Here is a 20,133-nt window from a genome sequence, read left to right as displayed (position 1 = left end):
GTACCTCTGGGTAATGGGACTATGACTTTTCAATTTACTCTGCATCTTAAAGACTTTCATGATAAGTACATGTCATCTTTCTGACGCTTTCAAACTGTGGTGCTGGAGAAGAATCTTGAGTCCTTTGGACAGCTAGGAGATCAAACCAGTCAATCCTAAAGGAAATCAACCCTGACTATTTATTGGAAATATTGAAGCTGAAGCTCCAATACTTTGCCCACCTAATGCAACAAGTTGACTCACTGGAAGAGACCCTGGTGCCAGGGAAGATTGAGGGTAGGAGGAGAAGGGGGTGACAGAGGATGAGATGGTTGGATGACATCACTGACTCAATGGACATGAGTTGAACAAACTCCAGGAGATAGTGAAGGACAGGGAAGCCCAGTGTGCTGCAGTCCATGGGGTCGCAAAGAGTCATACACAATTTAACAACTGAAAAACAACAATTTTTCTAATTAGGGAAAAACAAGCCTCCTTTTCTCTATGTAAACATGTGAAAGTGAAAGTCACTATACAGTCCATGGAATTCTCCAGGCCAGAATCCTAGAGTGGGTAGCCTTTCTCTTCTCCAGGGAATCTTCCCAAACAAGGGATCGAACCCAGGTCTCCCACATTGTAGGCGGGTTCTTTACCAGCTGAGCCGCAAGGGAAGCCCAAGAATACTAGAGTGGATAGCCTATCCCTTCTCCAGCAGATCTTCCCAACCCAGGAATCAAACCAGGGTCTCCTGCATTGCAGGCGGATTCTACCAACTGAGTTATGAGGAAAGCCCCTATATAAACATATATATGTATATGTAGACAGGACAAGTTCAAGGCCTATTGTACTTACTGATCTAAACCAGTAAGTATTGATTCTTAGTTCTCTAAGTTGAAAGTTTTTCTTCTGCTAGTTTCACCCTCATTCATTTTCCATAATCTTTCTTTCACACAGATTTCACCTTTGTTCAAAACATTTCCATGACTACCATGAATGCTCTTTATGGATTAAGACCAACCATTGTAAAGCACACAAAGTCTTCCATGTAATGGCTCCTTTTCATTTCCCCAAACTGTACCGTGCATCTAGGCTTTAGCAGACTATCTTCACTTTCTATTTTAATATGTCATATGATTTCATGTGTCTGTGCTGTTGCTCATGCTGCCCCTCTAGCTACAGTTTTTACTCTGCATCCTTCAAGATAATATGGTTCAATGTGATCACATATTTAAATTTTACTGAACATACACAGGGAGCTGGTCTTTTCCTTCCTTCTTCTTTCTTCCTTCCTCCCCTCCTTCTTTATTTCTCTCCCCTCCTTGTCTCCTGCTTCTTCCCACCTTCTTTCCCTCTCCTCTTCTTTCTTTCTGCATTGTATTTGGACACATTACCATAGCATTGCTTATTTTATTAATTATGTACACTAGGCTGAGCCTTTTTTTCACTTTTTCTATCACCAGGTAATATGAAGTAATTTGGCTCCAGAGAATGTTTGTACATGAATATATTAAGTAAGATAGAAAAAGACTGAGTTTAAACTTTGTTCTTTAAACAAAAAAAATCTCATCATAACCCTCTTCCAGTTCTAGCACTCATCCTACATCAGTGAAGTTTATAATCTTTATGCCATTCTGTCATCTTTTCCATTATGAAAAGCTCTAGAAGGAAGTCTTTATGTCTTGTCCTCCTTTACAAGAATATCAAAATATAGTACTGCAGTGCTTCCTAATGTATATAAACACATGACTTAAGTGAGAACTTCCTTAAGCCAATGAGACCTTTTGGTTGCCTGATTAAATGTGGGATTGAGGGCTAAGTGAATTGATGTCAATTCAGATTGAAACACAAATATTCTCATTTGGGGAATCTTATATCTAACAGTTTAAAAGCTAAAAATAAGTCAACTTAGGAATGAGCATTCATTAAAACCAATGTTTATCACTGTTACATATACTTTTTACATATTGAAAAAGTAAGAGAGATAAAAATAGACTGCTTTTCTTCAGTTGTGTTTTAGTTAATATTAATGATTGCTTTAAAATTTGAAACAAAAACAATGCAATAGTAAGAATGTAATACACTATTAAACTAGAAAACATGTAGAAAGGTTTATTCTATATTTGTGAATAAATGCTTGTTCTGATGTCCTTTTTCCTATTTGTGGTGTCCATTGTCTTTTCCAAGCAGAAAATGGCAAGTCTTGAGTTTCTTTGGGAGTTCAAAATGTCTTTTGAGGCAAATTAGACATTACATCTAACATAAGCAAAAATCTTTGACCCTTAGCATTATTAGGAATTTGCTACTCTTTAGGGTAAGTGATATTCCTAAGGTTGTCCACAGTGTCTAGGTCATTCTGTTCAGCTGCATAAGCAATTCCTTTGACCGATGACTGGTTTTCCACAGCACTAGCACTATTTCAGCAGGAGAAGGTAGTGTTTGATGTGTTGCAATTTGTATTACATGTCCACGGAACATCTCTGGACATTACCTTTGGAGGAGGGCTTAAGAGGAGGAGCTGTGGCTGAAGACATTTAATGACAGAATGAATGGAAATCCAAAGATCACTGTGCAGTCAGCCTTAACACGACTGCACATCCCCAGCTTTCTTCACATTAATTAAAAAACCTTATAACAAAATTCTCATAAAATACACGTAATTTTATTTGATTTTAGTCACAAATCGTCTTCAAAATGACAAGGATTTTGACAGCTTGCAAAGTGGTGAAGACCCTGAAGACAAGCTTTGGCTTAACCAATGTGACGGCACACCATCAATGGAAATTTGCAAGACCTGGCATCAGACTCCTTTCCGTCAAGGTAATATTCCTATATTCATTGTTTCAAAAAAAAATTGTGTGGGGTGTAGTTTAGTGTGAAGCAAAAGTGTCACTAACAAAAGAAAACCATAGTTCTGAGCTGCCTACTTATTAATATTTGCTTTGCTAGAGGACCTACAGATTTTGCAAATAATCATTATCTGCTCTGATAATTATGCTATGAAAATTAAGAGTTTTCACTCAATGTAAAGAAGAATCACATGTCCTGTGACTATGTAAAATATAAGTGTTCTGTTTAGAAAACAGTTGTCTAAAAAGGCTATCAGGGCTCTGTGCCCAGACACCATTGCTCACAGTTTGGGTTCACACATGGAGGTGCACATATGTGCATGAGCCAGAGGGCAGTAGGTCGTGTGTCCAGCCTCTATTCTCTGTGGGCTCACTGGTAAAGTATTCTGGGAAAAGATTTTGGAAGGAAAATATATACATAATTTTGATATCTACAGATCATCATGTAGACACTGCTTTTGTTTTTTGCTTTTTCCTCTTAATCCCTTTTTTAGAAGAATAAATTTATTACTTTTATTTTGAAGATTAAGATATTAAGGCAATTAGCAACTGATGAGTCTGTCTCTCCAAGTGTACATAACTGAGGAGCAGGTCCAGGAAGAGGACATTAGATGTTATTCTCCACCCCACCATTGAGTTATGAAATTCCAGTAGGAGCTTCTGTTACTTCCTATACCTTTATGAAGACATTTATTACCAGAGAAGTCTGAAATTACTACAAGGAAACTTTGCCAATAAAAATCATCTTTAGTGAATATAAAATTTAAGTAATCAAAGAAGCTTTAAATATATTGCTTCTTAGCAGTAAGAGTTGTAAAAGTGAAGTCGGAAGAAAATCCCAAACAACCTCTACCTGTTGATGTAAAAATAGATTGTAATATTTTGAGTGTTCTGTTTCTACTTTGCTCAGTAGGTTGACTAAAAGTCCTCCAAATATTTTCCCAGCTTCAAGTGCTTAGGTTGCTGAAGTGAGTTCAGCATGACCTTAGCCCTGAAGATATCATTCAGGGCTAAGCAATGCCCATAGATTTCTGTGACCTCCACTGATAGGAGTGGGAGAGAAAGAGGAGTGAAATAAACAGAAGAAAGAGGGAGACAGAAAGAGAAAGGAGGTGTGAAGGAAGAGTTATGGTGGTGGGAGAGAGAGAAAGAAAAAAGAGAATGAGAAAGCCCAAGATCTCAGGAGAAATATAAAAACCTATCATTTTAAGGACTTCCCTGCTGGTCCAGTGATTAAGACTCCCTGCTTTCACTGCAAGGGACATGGGTTTGATCCCTGACTGGGGAACTAAGATCCCACATGCCATGTAGCATGGCTAAAAAGATAAAGTAAAAATTTAAAAAAGAAACTACCATTTTAAATTAAGAAACCCAGGAACAACCATTTTCTTGGATTTGGTTAATTTGTAACTAGAGAGCCAGAAGGAGATGTGTTCTAAACCATCATCAAAGACAGAGTGACAACATACAAGCTATGAGAGTGAACATTTGTGTTAGTAATGTCTCAAGGGTACTCATATATCACTTCAGAGAGAATAAACAGTGATGAATAGAATTACTGACAGTTAGATGTGCCTTTTAAGACTTCAAAGTTGTGTGCCTTGGAATAGCTTTTCCTTTTTACAAAAACAGGTAGCTAGAGTTAGGTGTATCTCCATCGTATGAAACAGAGACATTCAGTGACCACATAAAATGGCATAGATGTGACTGATATGAGAAACCAATTCTCTACTGTCATAATAAGTGCTCTATACAACCACAACTACAATAAAATGGTTTAATTATGAGGACGGTCCACTGTGAAAGTAGTTTTAGCTCATGGTGGCAGATCTGTTTTAAGGGTCTGCCAAAGTTCACAGCTAAGAATGACAAATCTGTAGGAGGAATACGCCATCATTTCATAGTGTAAAAGCCATTACTCACACTCAATCATTGCTGGCCAAAGTTTTGGAGGAATGCCAGGCATGAAAAATAGAAGTTCTTAAACTTCACAATAGTGAATTAAAATTCTATACAGCAGTCCAAGGGAACTTGTGCTATTATTCACTTATTTTGAAACAGTCCTCTACCTACTTTTCTTTATACCTTCACTTTTAAAACTCAATTCTCTTGGAAAGATATATTTAAGCTTAAATTCTTTTTATATGAGCATCCTATTTTAAAGACAGTTAAAATCATTAGGATATAGTTACATGTGGTTAGTGAAGGGCAATGAGAACAGTCACTAAAGGTTAATAGCTTTATAGCCAGTTATAAATAGTTAAATGGATTGTGGAAGATACTCTGGGATCAGATGTATAAGCACTGCAGTGTAAATTCATTGCCTTTTCAATGTCTTTGGAGGTCACCATCCCTTTGGCAATTGACAAGGAGAGTGACTTAGGTGGTAGCAGTGATGCACTGGTACTTTTATGCGGACCTTCCTCATGTATTTGTAGCTAATATTTATAGAGTGTACCTTTGTTAATAGACACAGGCTTCCCTGGTGACTCAGATGGTAAAGCATTTGTCTGCAATGCAGGAGACCTGTGTTCGATCCCTGGGTTGGGAAGGGATCCCTGGAGAAGGAAATGGCAGCCCACTCCAATACTCTTGCCTGGAGAATCCCATGGACAGAAGAGCCTGTCGGGCTACAGTCCATGGGGTTGCAAAGAGTTGGACATGACTGAGCGACTTCACCTTCACTTTCTTTGTTAATAGACACAGTTGTATTTCATTTATAAGGAAGAAGAAATAATTTCAGGGTGCTCTTTGTTTTAAAGGCATTTGATATCAGGAGTATCAAACTACCATAATGTATAAATCTCTAGAGATAGTAATCTCAATGCTCATTATTATATTCAGTCATTTGTATCTGTGCAGTGTTAAACACACTGGATAGGAACAAAAGACCTGGATTCTAACCTTTCTCATACATTTATCAATGCTCTAAACTTAGTCAGGCCACATATTCTCTCTGAATCTAAATTTTGTCATCTTTAGTGTGGAAAGAATTCTCGATTTACTCCAAGAATTATATGACCACCAAACTTGATCATTGCTAAAAATCTATAAAATATTTTAGTAAAAACTGTTCAGCAAGGTAGCAGGGTACAAGATTGATATACAGAAATAGGTTGCATTTCTTTACACTAGCAATGACATATCAGAAAGGAAATGTAAACAACCCCTTTTAAAATCACATCAAAACAACAACAACAACTTAGGAACAAATCACACCAAGGAAGTGGAAGACCTATGTTGAGAACTAAAAAACATAAATAATGAAAAATGAGTCATCACTCAGAGAACTGGAAAGATATCCCCCATGCTCTTGAATTGGAAGTATTAATATTGTTAAAATGGCCATACTGACCAAAGCAATTTGCAGATTTAATGCAATATGTATCAAAATATCCATGAGATTTTTCATGGAACTACAACAGATAAAGTTAAGATTTATGTGGAACCATAAAAGACTCAGAATCTCCAAAGCAGTCCTGGGAAAAAAGAACAAAATAGGAAACAGGACCCTTTCAGATTCCAGACAATCCTGCAAAGCTACAGTAATCAAAACAGTGTGGCATTGGCACAAAGATAGACATATGGATCAATCGAACAGAACAGAGAGCCCAGAAATAAACCCACACACTTATGGACAATTAATATTCAACCAAGGAGGCAAGAATATACAATGAGAAAAGACAGTCTCTTCAGCAAGTGGTGTTTGAAAAGTTGGACAGCCGTATATAAATCATTAAAGCTTAGAACACATCCTCACACCAATATAAGCTCAAAATGGCTTAAAGACTTAAATAAGACAACGCACCATAACAATTCTAGAAGAGAACACAGGCGAAACATTCTTTGACAAATTGTACCAATTGTGCAATGTATGTATCGTACTAATCAATGTTTTCTTAGGTCAGTCTCCCAAAGCAATAGAAATAAAAGCAAAAATAAACAAATGGAATCTAATTAATTTTATAAGCTTTTGCACAGCAAAAGAAATCATAAATAAAATGCAAAGACAACCTATGTACTGGGAGAAAATATATGCAAATGATGAAACCAACAAGGGCTTGATTTTCAAAAAGTAAAAACTGGATACTTAGACAACATTCTATTCTATACATTTTAGCAGAAGGACCTCATAGAGACTTAGATCAGAGTTTCTTAATGTTTTTGTGGACTATAAATTATTACAGTGACATAATATCTGATAAAAATTCTCAAATACTTATGATGATCTTTTTCACCTGTGCCTTAATAGTAAACCTATCACTAGGAAGATATTGCTTATGAGGAATTAGACTCAAGGACTATGAAGCAAATAATTTTTTTCACTATGGTAAATTCAACTCCAAAAGTCAGGATGTACATCTTAATATCCTATGTATTTATTTACTTAGCAAATAAATATGAAACTTGTATCCTGGGAGTATACATGGAGAATAATGAGTGGATAGTCTCTGACTGCAGGAAACATACAAATTAAAATTTTGAGTTTGCAAGTCTTAGAAAGTCACTAAGACTAAATAGTTTTATTTTTACTTGCAAATGAATTTGGAAATCAAAGGTATTAAATTGAAAAGGTTAAGTTCCTTATGAGTAGAAAATGATTCAATAAGTACTATTTCTAACATTAATCTACTCATTTGAAAAAAGTGGTGACCTGTGTTATAATTAAGCCAAGAATCTAACAATCTAAGTGTCCCTCTCTCTGATACTTCAGATACAAATAAGCCTTTGGAATCACCATTCCTTTTAAAAGGTTTTCATTTTCTAAGATTCTGATTCTAACATAGAAGTAACTATTTAATTCAACCTTGAGGAGCTATTGTTATTTGCTTAGAAATTGGCAGCTGCAAAAACTCCTACAATTAGAATCATTTCGTTATCTTGCAGTAGTTTTAAAGACATTCTTAGGAAATAGAATTCATTATTATATAGGAGTCCTTTTTGTACATATTAGATGTGGTGGTGGGAATAAATTTATTATACACATTTAAGAATAATGATTATATTAGGCTTTTACTACATATAAATACATTTTAGGGCTAAATTTCTTACATGATAATTCTCTTTTTAAAATAATAAATTGTGTTCCAATCCCAAATGAGATGTTGCAGAATTAGTTTAGATGATTTAGCAACTTTGCATATTTTTGGTGGACAATATTTTATTAGTTGAGAGGGATCCTCTCTTTTGAACATTGTTGTTTATTTACTCTACCTTTTAACCTCCCTAAGGTATGGACTCATCTGTTTGTCATCAACAGTTTCTTCATATTATGAGCTTCTTGCTATGCTACTTGGAGAAGGCAATGGCTACCCACTCCAGGACTCTTGCCTGGAAAATCCCATGGATGGAGGAGCCTGGTAGGCCGCAGTCCATGGGGTCGTGAAGAGTCAGACATGACTGAGCAACTTCACTTTCACTTCTCACTTTCATGCATTGGAGAAGGAAATAGCAACCCACTCCAGTGTTCTTGCCTGGAGAATCCCAGGGACGGCGGAGCCTGGTGGGCTGTCATCTGTGTGGTCGCACAGAGTCTGACACGACTGAAGCGACTTAGCAGCAGCAGCAGCAGCTATACTACTACTTAATCGCTTCAGTTGTGTCTGACTCTGTGGACTGTAGCCTGCCAGGCTCCTCTATCAGTGGAATTCTCCAGGCAAGAACTGGAGTGGGTTGCCATGTCCTCCTCCAGGGCATCTTCCCAACCCAGGAATTGAACCTAGGTCTCATGCATTGCAGGCAGATTCTTTACCATTGAGCTACCAGGGAAGCCCAAACTTCTTGCCTTGAAGCCCTTGAGAAAGCTATAGTTGGATAGGGCTCAGACTAAGGTAGGTGAGTGAGACGTCTAATGTCCAACATTGAAGGAAGTTCTCACTACAAGGCTGACAGAGTGGCCCCTTTGATGTTGTGCCCTCAGCATCTCACTCGCCTCTCCTGGTCCCAGCCCTGGATCAGAAGCTAAGGATACTGGGTGAGGAAACGCCAAAAGAACTGGTGATAGTCTTGGCCTCATGCAGCCCTCTCCTGCTGATGGTGCCTTGAGTTTCTATCTGACCATGCTTACCAGACTTATTGATAGTTTGAACAAGTATAGATTTTACTGCTGTGGAAATAGAGAACATTTCTCTCCTCTTACATCTTCATTAGACGTTCTTCATGTTTCCAAGTAGTACCAAAGGTTAGAGGGTGTAGTAGAGAGTTTCCAGTATCTCTTGGGCAGTGGTCATACCAGAACTCACTTCAAGGCTTTTGGAATTTTCTATGTAAGACCGAATGTCCTTGATGTGATCAATATTTCCTAGGGTCTTTACATTGACCAAAAGTTCAGGAAATCTACATGGGCCAAGGTCAGGCCTAGTGTTGGACTGCTCATCCCTAGCAATCCCTAGCTTACTCTTGATTTCCTTCATCTGGTCTAAATGAGTTCAACTCATGAAAACATTTTCAAGGCTCTACAATTATTTTTCTTTTTTTTTCCCACCTTAATAAATGCTATGCGTGCATGCTAAGTCACTTCAGCTGTGTCCAACTCTTTGTGAGCCCATGAACTGTAGCCCACCAGGCTCCTCTGCCCATGGGATTCTCCAAGCAAGAACACTGGAATGGGTTAGCATGCCCTCCTCTAGGGGGTCTACCAGGGACTGAATCCCCGCCTCCTGCAGCTCCTGCATTGCAGGCTGATTCTTTGCTCTTGTACACCAGGGAGGCCCCAATAAATGCCATATATTGATCTAAATATCATAGGGAGGTTGTTGGCTAATGTGAGGCTCTTACAAATGAATTAATAAAGTTGCTGTATTACTAAGAGTTTTACTGAATATATTTCTTGTATGATGTAGAACTAAATATAAGATCCATAATAATTTATAATCATAAAATAAACAGCTTACAATATGGCAGATCCCTCCCAGATTCAGAATGATTTACCACATAGCAAATGCCCATTAAGTGCTTGTTAGTAAACCTACACTTTATATATTTTTGTGGTAGAATTTTTCTGAAGGCTATATTTTATTTATAATAAGAAACATAACTAGAATAAAAATTACTTATGAATCTGACTCATTTGTTTATAAATGTCCAGAACAAAGAAATATTCAAGTAAATTAACCTTGTAATTTTACCCCCAACATTGGCTTATGTTTAACCAAAGGAAGATGACTTAATATTAACTTAGGATGTTGTAAGGCTATTAACTTAAGATGTTGTAAGGCTTAATTGATTACTGCTGTTATAGTACTTTGAAATCCTGAAGTATCAGACATTGTAACTGCAGAGAAATCTCAATAAATATTCTAGATGTAGCAAATTTTGCTTTCAATCTGAATTTTAAGTATCTGTATTTTGAAAGTATTAACTCCAAAACAGAAAAATAAGGTTTCACTTACTAATAAACAACACTTGAAGATTTTAATTTTTTACCTGATTATCTATGCAATAGTAAACTAAAATACATTCTGGCTTATGCTTCCTACCTTCCAAAGCTTGGTTCAGATATATTTTATTTCTTAAGAGGATGAGGACTAATGGCAATTAATATCTAAGAAACCTCAGGTGAGCCAGAAATCAAATGTTTTATATAGCTTTAGGCTTTGGTGAAAATAGAAATAAACAGATGGAGCTTCTATCATTTTTTGATATGCCAATAATTTACATAGACAAATCTTTTAATGGCAATACAATTAAATTCCCAGAGTAAATAATTTTCATTTCTATGACTAGCCCAAGGGGATTATTGTATGGAATAGCTATAGTGTTTTATATTCAAATCTTTTATGGAACTTATTGCTAAATTGGCTTGAGACTTTACATCCAGAACATTTTGTTGATGAATTCTCACTCCCAGGGGAAGAAACAGTGCCATTATTACCATTTCATAGATGTGTAAGTGCTGTAGTTAATGTAAGGATATGTGGATGTCTGTTTCTGCACACAAAGTGAATATATATGTAGGAAATCTGGCTAGAATTTTCACTGGGCCTCAAACATTATATGGATCTTTTGAATTTGGCATTTTGTTAGTGTGATTCTATGAATATCTGAAGGCATATTTGTTGTTTAACGTGGCTTCAGAATGATCTAGCTTCCCCTGTTAAATTTTATTTCTTACTTGAGTCCATTTATGTATTCAATACTATATTTCAATACAAAATAAATCAGGTTTTTCTCTTCCTTTCCTACCCCTTTTTTGGTTCCATTTCAAGATCAGGATGTTTAAGTAAAAAAATCAGTGAGGATTCCTGCTTTATACGGCTGTTAGTAATTCTATAAATACAGTATTTTAGGGCAGTGCTACTTTGTTGACATATTTCTTCCATTTCAACCTAAATATTGTCATGTATTTGTAGTGAAACATGCTGCTTTTCAATTTTCAATTTATTTCTTTCTCTTGTAGTCCTGTAAACTCCACATGCACAAAAGTCTAATGTGGTACATGTTCACATAAGCAATTTTTGGCTCCTTCTTGGGGCCAAAATAAGTCTTATTTTGACTTATGTGAATGAAAGGACTCAAAGAAAGCTGGCTCACAGTAAATAATTGATATTCTCAAAGTTAGTCCTGCATAATGCTGGGATATGAAATGATAAATGAGCAAGTGGATAATTTTTAAAAACATAACACCCTGTTATTAGGCAGGAAAACCTAACAACAGTAATGCATGCTTGGCTGTTTCAAAATTTTTACACACTTTTATGGGTCATATTATAAATTCTGTATGAATTTGACTGTTCCTTCTTAAGACAAAACTCTCTAAGTCAGTTGAGCATAGGTACTAGGGATGTATTTTCAAAGCTTTTGAAGAAAAATTTAGCTGTGTGTCTTCCATTAATTATTTTTGCATTGTTCTTGTCCTGGAAATTGCTTTGGAACATCTAACTTTTTAAACTTGATCTCAGACTGATAGTATTAGAGTGTAAAATTCTAGTCATTTATTTGTGGTCCCATAAAGCTAATCAGGGCTTCCCTGGTGGCTCAGATGGTAAAGAATCTGTGTGCAATGCAGGAGACCCGGGTTCAACCGCTGGGTTAGGAAGATCTCCTGGAGAAGGGAATGGCTATCTAGTCCAGTATATTTGCCTGGAGAATTCCATGGACAGAGGAGCCTGGTGGACTATAGTCCATGGAGTCCCAGCGAGTCAGACACAACTAAATGACTAACGCTGATACTAAAGCTATTCATTCATCAGGAAATGAAAATAGGCCGTTAAATATTGGTTTGCAATAAATCTTAATTTTAAGGAAAAATGAAAAATCCTAAAGAGATGAGACTTTTAGAGAAAATGTCAAGTCTACCTGCAGTGTTACATTCTTTAGAAAAAATTTTCTGGGCACACCATGCATCATGCAGGATCTCACCCAAGACCAGGGATTGAAACTGCTTCCCCTGCAGTGGGAGTGCAGAGTCTTAACCACTCAGGGAGGTTCCAATATCACATTCTTGAAATGTCACATAATAGCAACATCCATGGCAGATAAGCCAACCAGTAAAGAATTTATTGGAATTTCTATTTACATGCAATCTTCCTTACAAAAATGCATTTTAAGAAAAAATCAATTAGAAGTTAGCATCCTCAGATTTTACAAGTACTAGAAAGTGCAATATACAAAGATTGCCCAGTTTGTTAAAAATGCCTATTTTTTTTTTAAATGCCTATTTTTAAAATAATATAAGAATAGGGACCATATAATTATGCAATCCAGTTTAATGTAGAGAAAGATAAAATTATGAAATAAAAGATTAAAAATAGAGCAAGTACATGTTGTTCAGTCGCTCAATCATGTCTGACTCTTTGCAACCCCATGGGCTGCAGCCCACGGTCTTGTCCTTCACCTTCTCACGGAGTTTGCTCAAACTCATGTTCATTGAGTCAGAGATGCCATCCAACCATCTCATCTCCTGTCATCCCCTTCTCTTCCTACCTTCAATCTTTCCCAGCATCAGGGTCTTTTCCAGACCTTCTTTACATCAGGTGGCCAAAGTATTGGAGCTTCAACTTCAACATCAGTCCTTCCAATGAATATTCAGGGTTGATTTCCTTTAGGATTGACTGGTTTGATCTCCTTGCAGTCCAAGGGACTCTCAAGAGTCTTCTCCAGCACCACAGTTTGAAAGCATCAGTTCTTCAGTGCTCAGCCTTTTTTATGGTCCAACTCTTACATACATACATGACTACTGGAAAAACCATACCTTTGACTATACGGACCTTTTTCAACAAAGTGATGTCACTGCTTCTTAATACACTGTCTAGATTTGTCACAGGTTTTCTTCCAAGGAGCAAGGGTCTTTTAATTTCATGGCTGCGGTCACCATCTGCATTGATTTTGGAGCCCAAGAATATAAAGTCTGTCATTGTTTTCATTGTTTCCCCATCTATTTGTCATGAAGTGATGGGACCAGATACCATGATCTTAGTTTTTTGAATGTTGAGTTTTAAGCCAACTTTTTCACTTTCCACTTCCACCTTCAACAAGAAGTTCTTTAGTTCCTCTTTGATTTCTGCCATTAGGGTGTCATTAGGTGTCATCTGCATATCTGAGATGTCATTCTGTCATTAGGTGTCATCTGCGTATCTGAGGTTATTGATATTTCTCCCCACAATCTTGATTCCAGCTTGTGCTTCATCAAGCCCAGTATTTTGCATGATGTACTCTCCATAGAAGTTAAATAAGCAAGGTGACAATAAACAGCCTTGACGTATTCCTTTCCCAATTTTGAAACAGTTTGCTCCATTTCCAGTTCTAACTGCTGCTTCTTGACCTGTATACAAATTTCTCAGGAGGCAGGTCAGGTGATCTGGTATTCCCATCACTTTAAGAATTTTCCACAGTTTATTGTGATCCATACAGTCAAAGGCTTTAGTGTAGTCAATGAAGCAGAAGTGGATGTTTTCCTTGAATTCCCTTGCTTTTTTGATAATCCAGTGGATATTGGCAATTTGATCTCTGGTTCTTCTACTTTTTCTAAATCCAGCTTGTACATCTGACATTTCTTGCTTCACGTACTGTTGAAGCCTACCTTGAAGGGTTTTCAGCATTACCTCGCTAGCATGTGAAATGAGTGCAATTGTGTGGTAGTTTGAACACTCTTTGGCATTGCCCTTCTTTGGGATTGAAATACGGAAAACTCATCAGTGTCCACAGGACTGGAGCAATTACATATACACAGAGAATTAAGCTTTAAATTTAAATATTTTGTGTGGAAATATTCAGTCTTACCAATGTTCCTCCAATAAATCTGCAGATAAAAGTAACATTTAGTATTAAGATATAGAGAGTACTAATTTCATACTTTAATCTTCAAAACCAAATGAAGTCATTAGGAAACATAATTTTGCCTACTTATTTTATAAGCTGACTCTGAAATTTACAATATAGGTATGCTTTAAATTAAATAAATCAAGCCATGAGTACAAATTAGTTTTAATGTATTTTCCTTATGATTTATATTGTTTATAAACCCTAGGCAAAGTGGGGGATGGATTATGTTTTCCACAAATAACTACATGGAGAGGGGAAAACATAATTCTAAAGAAGTAGAGTTAATTTTATGAATTGCAGATACAATTTAAACACTGACTCAGGTCAATAAACAACTATTTAGAAGATATAGAGAAATGTTCTTTGTGTGTATGTGTGTGTGTCTGTGAATTTTACTAACATAATTGCAAGCTGAGCTTGTGCTTAGAGCCCTCACTAAACTAAATGTCTACTCTTGAACATTAAGCAACTTGAGGATACCATTAGTTTTGGCTAAGGATCTTGACTGACCTATGTGCCAAATTCATTCAAACTGTGCACTAGTTATGTTATAGAGATAGTTGAAGAGAGGAGACCATTCACATGTCCTGCACTGTTCTACATGTCTCTGGTAGCTTCTGAGTTAGAACACTATAAACAGCAGCACTTCCTTTCTTGAGGCTCTCCAAAGCCTTTGGATTCTTATCCAGACTCATTTGGTTTAGCTGTCTGTCATGAGTTAGGTTCTCTGAAAGTAGACACAGAGATGTTGTTTTGGGAGTCAGATATTTACTAGAGATTAATATTAGTGGAACAACACTTCAAAAGGTATGATTGGGCAAAGATTAAATTATGAATCTGGTTTGACAAAACCTGATGGGAAGTCTTGTCCTTCAGTGTTTCTCATGTTGGGCTCTGCCTGCTGTGGATATGGGCTACTCTAGGAGGTCAGTAAGGGGGACCTGGATTTGACCCTTGGGTTGGGGAGATCCCCTGGAGAAGGGAATACCCACTGCAGTATTCTGGCCTAGAGAATCCCATGGACTATACAGTCCATGGGGTCGCAAAGAGTAGAACATGACTGAGTGACTTTCACTTTAGGAAGGTCAAGGCAGCCCTCTGCAACTGAGGTAGATCCTGCAAGAAGGTGGACCCTGGTGACCATCCACTGACCTCACTCTTTGCCGCAGGGTAGCAGGTGCTTTCTGAAGGAGGACTGAGAGGAGCATCTCCATGTTTATCGTACCAGTGGTCTTAACAGTCTTGAGAGCTTGAGAATTCAAGGGCCTGGAATCAGTGTGAAGAGTTCTCAAAATCTGCTTATTCTTTTCAGATTATAAGATGTAATTAATGACTTGACATTTCACTCTAATGACTTACAGATTTATAGATAGGTAACTCTGGGTTGATCTGGTTATGTTGTGGCTTATCCATAGCAGTTTTTAATTAAAATTCTTATAAGTAAATTTAACTACAGCTTATGATTGAATTTCTTTTTTATTCTCATTTTATCAGATAAATAAAACTATGCAGTATTTGTCCTTCTGTGGCTGGCTTATTTCACTTAACATAATATCTTCAAGGGTCATTTGTATTGTCATATATGGCAGAATTTCCTTCATTTTTAAAGGCTGAGTAATATATCATAGTTCATGTATGTGACATTTTCTTTACCCATTCATCCTGGATAGATGTTTAGGTTGTTTCCATATCTTGACTACTGTGATGAACTTTGGAGTGCTGGTATCTTTTTGAGGTCCTGATTTCAATTCTTTGGATAAATATCCAGAAGTAGGATCACTGGATCAAATATTTCCAGTTTTAATTTTTTTAAGGAAACTATGTACTGTTTTCCATAGTGGCTGTACTATTTTGCATTTTCATCACTAGTGGAATTATTTTTAATTAGAAGAATGATTATTTAAGTAATTTTATATTCCAGATGTGATTTGAGTTTTATTCCCAAGAAATATTAAGAAAAAGATGCCAAAGGGAGAGAAACTGTAACTCTAATATCTTACTGCTACACTTAATGTCTTTGGGTTTGAAAGATTTGTGAGACTAACCACTACTAGAAAAATATTGAATTAGAAAATTTGTTTTAGAAATGAGTTCAACCAAAAATAAACCAATTAAATTTAATTCTAAAATGTGGTTATAAGTAAATATTATACCAAAAATAAAATGAAAAAAATGAATGTTTAATATTTTAAGTATGAAAAGAAATAATAGGGGAGATACACGTAAGTTAAGAGAGTGTATACTTTTATTATTTCATGTTGCAACCTTTCCTCTTTCACTGACTTAACTATTTAATAATTTAGCTGTAGTCTACTAAATGATTAGTAGCTTTTCTGACTGAAGTAATTTTAGTGTGAATAAAGTTTAATTATGATGTAATGGTTTTATCAAAAGGAATTGCTATACCCACTTACATCTCTATTGGTAGACTATGGAAGAAAAAATACTGTTGAAGCATGTGATCTGTATTCCCTTAACTAGTTTCCCAGGAAATAAATCACATAGAATTAAATATAGCTAAAAATTGCCCATTGCTTCTCACATTTGTGAGTAAAGCCTAAGAGGAATAGTTAAAATACAACTGGACCATAGCAAAAGTGCAATTTGCAAGCCAGTTATGTCTCAGAGAAACAGAATTATGCAGCATCTTTGCCACCTGATAGCCATTCATTCATTCATACATTCATTCAACCAGTCAGTATCTGCTAGGTATTTACAACAAGTAGGATTCTAGCAGTGATAATTAATCATACCTCCTCCTCAACCTTTAAATTTAGGAGCACTTGAGAAACAAAACAGAGTGTCCAAAGACATAGAGATCTGAATATCAGCTTGATTACTGTTAAAGCTATTTGGAAAACAGGGCCTGGATCTGTAACCAAATGGACTTCTTAGAGCCCCCATTCCTGGAAACAAATGTATTCACTCACAGTTGCAAATTTCTCACATTGATATGCAACTGTAAATAGGTTTCTTTGAAAAAATTATTGAGAAGAGTTGAACCAGTCTTGCTCAATTCCGTTTTCCAAAGTCACCAATCACAACTGTTACTCTCCCTTGTGGACCTGGGATTAAATGATCTTTCAAAAGTCCCTGAAAGTTAACATCACTGGCCACAGTATGGATTCACAGAGGTGCAAAATGGCTTCCCCAGTTACCCACTGTGTGCCAGATGCTGTGTTACGTGCCAGTGATACTGTGTTGGACATTTGAAAAGGCAGGGTCTGTCTCCTTGATGTTGTCTGGTGTTGACCATTATCTTATTGGAGAAATTAGTCATATACTTGGATATAGGGCAATACAATTTAAGTGCCACATCTTACTTAGCTTGTGTGTGTGCTCAATCGCTACAGTTGTGTCCGACTCTTTGCGACTTTATGGACTGTAGCCCATCAGGCTCCTCTGTCCATGGGATTCTTCAGGCAAAAATACTGGAGTGGGTTACCATGCCCTCCTCCAGGGGATCTTCCTAACTCAAGGACTGAACCTGAATCTCCTGCGTATCCTGCTTTGCAGGCAGATTCTTTAACTACTGAGACCTGGGAAGCCCAGTTTTTACTTAACCTTTACTTTAAAAGTGACAAGTCCTTCAATGCCTGTTTAGTTAATATCCAAAGATGATTAGCTTTAGTTTCTAGCAGGAGGCAGAATTTGGGTATGTGGAAGGAAGAGAGGATATGTGGCAGGAATGCGGGTAAGTGCCTGGGCATTCAGGAGTCATTATGCCCACTGGTCTTCAAAGCTTGCTTCTCTAACAGTCTCCAAAAGCTCTGCAGAGTTGGCTTTTAGTATGCAACAGTTGATCAAACCAAAACCCCAGCTAAGCAAACAAACACACAAACAAAACCCCCAAATGAGTAAAATCCATATTTTAACGGGCAGGGTATGGAAGGGAAGGAGAAAGCCAGATAATGGAAGGTGAAAGAGATGATCAAAACTGCTCTCTCCAGCCCAACCCCATTTATACCCCTTCTTCCCGTACACCAGAGCACAATTTCGAACAGTTCCTAATGGATAGGGCTGCTTAGGGCGGGAATAATAGGGCCAGGGAACAGGAAGTGATTTAGTCTATAAATTTTATTTTATTTTTTTTTTATTTTTCCCTCATGCATCTGCTCTTCTCACTGCTTTTCTTCAGAAGTATGCACTCTTTATACTTAAAATAATTCCTCTCTAGTTGGATGAAAAGTTATACTTTACTCTTATGTGGAAATGTCTTTTCAAGCTGGTTTACAATTTAGATTAGGAGTATGTAAGCAGATTTGGGTAATAGTTATTTAGGTACTAGTAATAGATTATACCACGGAGAAGGCGATGGCACCCTACTCCAGTACTCTCGCCTGGAAAATCCCAGGAATGGGGGAGCTTGGTGGGCTGCAGTCCATGCTGCCGCTGAGAGTCGGACACGACTGAGTGACTTCACTTTCCTTTTCATGCATTGGAGAAGGAAATAGTAACCCACTCCAGTATTCTTGTCTGGAGAATCTCAGGGACGGGGGAGCCTGGTGGGCTGCCGTCTATGGGGTCACAGAGTTGGACATGACTGAAGTGACTTAGCAGCAATAGATTATACATATATATGCCATGTATAATTATTTTATCTCTCAAAATCTATGATCTGAGCATTTGCCAAGCACAATGTGCTTGACCTTATTGAAAGGAGATTTTCAGATAGAAGCTTAATGTTTCTGCTGCCCCTTGTCGTAAGGTTCTTATTATTATCTTTAGTGGACTATGAATATTTGGGTTGATAAATAACATTGAGTCAAGGATTGATTTACATTTGATTAACTAAAGCAGTTGAAATATCTCTTAACTTCTAAGTTGAAAATGAGTACCAGTTGAACCTGAAACTTCTTTGTTATATTTCAGTATTTTATGTCAAATTGGTTGAGTCAATATGAATAAAAGATAATATTAACGACATCTAACTAGTTCTTTGACTCCAAGGCACTTAGATCTAAAATTAGATAATGAATTAAAAGTTAAATTTTTCTAAGTGGCTATGATCTTGAGAGTTGAAGAATATTCTTATAATTTCATACGCACTTAAATAGTGATGAAGAATCAGACTATAATGAAAATGAGTACCCAATTAAAATTAAGCCACTAAGTGGATCCTGTCATAGGTGGAATTTAATTTACAAGAAGGTTTTATTGAGAAAAGTTATTGGAATTTTAGTAAGAGACCCAGAGGAGAAAATGTGAAAAGAAGAGCTGTAGGATATTTTAAAAAAATTGAGGCTGTTTATTCCAAATCAGAGATAAAAGTAAAATGAAAGGAAAAAAAACCCAAAGTAGTCATCTGACAATAATGTTTATATACATGTTCATATTTTGGAAAGAGAAAAGTGTTCTTTGTGTCTAGTGAAGGCAAACTGAGCAAAATCCTTCTCAATTCCACTGAGAGGGAGTCAGATTAAACTCACCTTAGAATTTATTGTCTGCTTTATTGTCCTGTAGTGATCAACCTAGAGAGAAGCAGCAGACTCAAATTTCAAATTGAACTGGATCAATCTTCAGTTCAATTTAGTCTTTCAGTTGTGTGCAACTCCTTGCGAACCCATGAACTGCAGCACGCCAGGCCTCCCTGTCCATCACAAACTCCTGGAGTCCACCCAAACCCATGTCCAATGAGTCAGTGATGCCATCCAACCATCTCATCCTCTGTCCTCCCCTTCTCCTCCTTCCCTCAATCTTTCCCAGCATCAGGGGCTTTTCAAATGAGTCAGCTCTTCCCATCAGGTGGCCAGAGTATTGGATTTTCAGCTTCAACATCAGTCCTTCCAATGAACACCCAGGACTGATCTCTTTTAGGATGGACTGGTTGGATCTCCTTGCAGTCCAAGGACTCGGAGAGTTTTCTCCAACACCACAGTTCAAAAGCATCAATTCTTCAGCGCTCAGCTTTCTTTATAGTCAGCTCTCACATCCATATATGACTACTGGAAAAACCATAGCCTTGACTAGATGGACCTTTATTGACAAAGTAATGTCTCTGCTTTTTAATATGCTGTCTAGGTTGGTCATAACCTTCCTTCCAAGG

General features: G+C 37.0%; 1 protein-coding gene across 3 annotated transcripts in view; it reads left to right on the top strand.

Moving 5' to 3' along the window:
• CPS1 (carbamoyl-phosphate synthase 1) overlaps positions 1–20,133 on the top strand; it is a 193,325-nt gene that overhangs the window by 48,722 nt on the left and 124,470 nt on the right. For all 3 annotated transcript variants that reach the window (XM_061148837.1, XM_061148838.1, XM_061148834.1), the window contains exon 2: positions 2,653–2,796. In XM_061148837.1, coding sequence (XP_061004820.1) covers positions 2,671–2,796 — 126 coding nt within the window. In that variant the 5' untranslated portion in view covers positions 2,653–2,670. The remainder of the gene's footprint in view (positions 1–2,652; positions 2,797–20,133) is intronic.

Source organism: Dama dama, chromosome 8, assembly GCF_033118175.1.
Source record: "Dama dama isolate Ldn47 chromosome 8, ASM3311817v1, whole genome shotgun sequence".
Classification (NCBI taxonomy): Eukaryota; Metazoa; Chordata; class Mammalia; order Artiodactyla; family Cervidae; genus Dama; species Dama dama.
The sequence above is the reverse complement of the archived record's forward strand: the minus strand, read 5'-3'. Positions and strand labels throughout refer to the sequence as shown.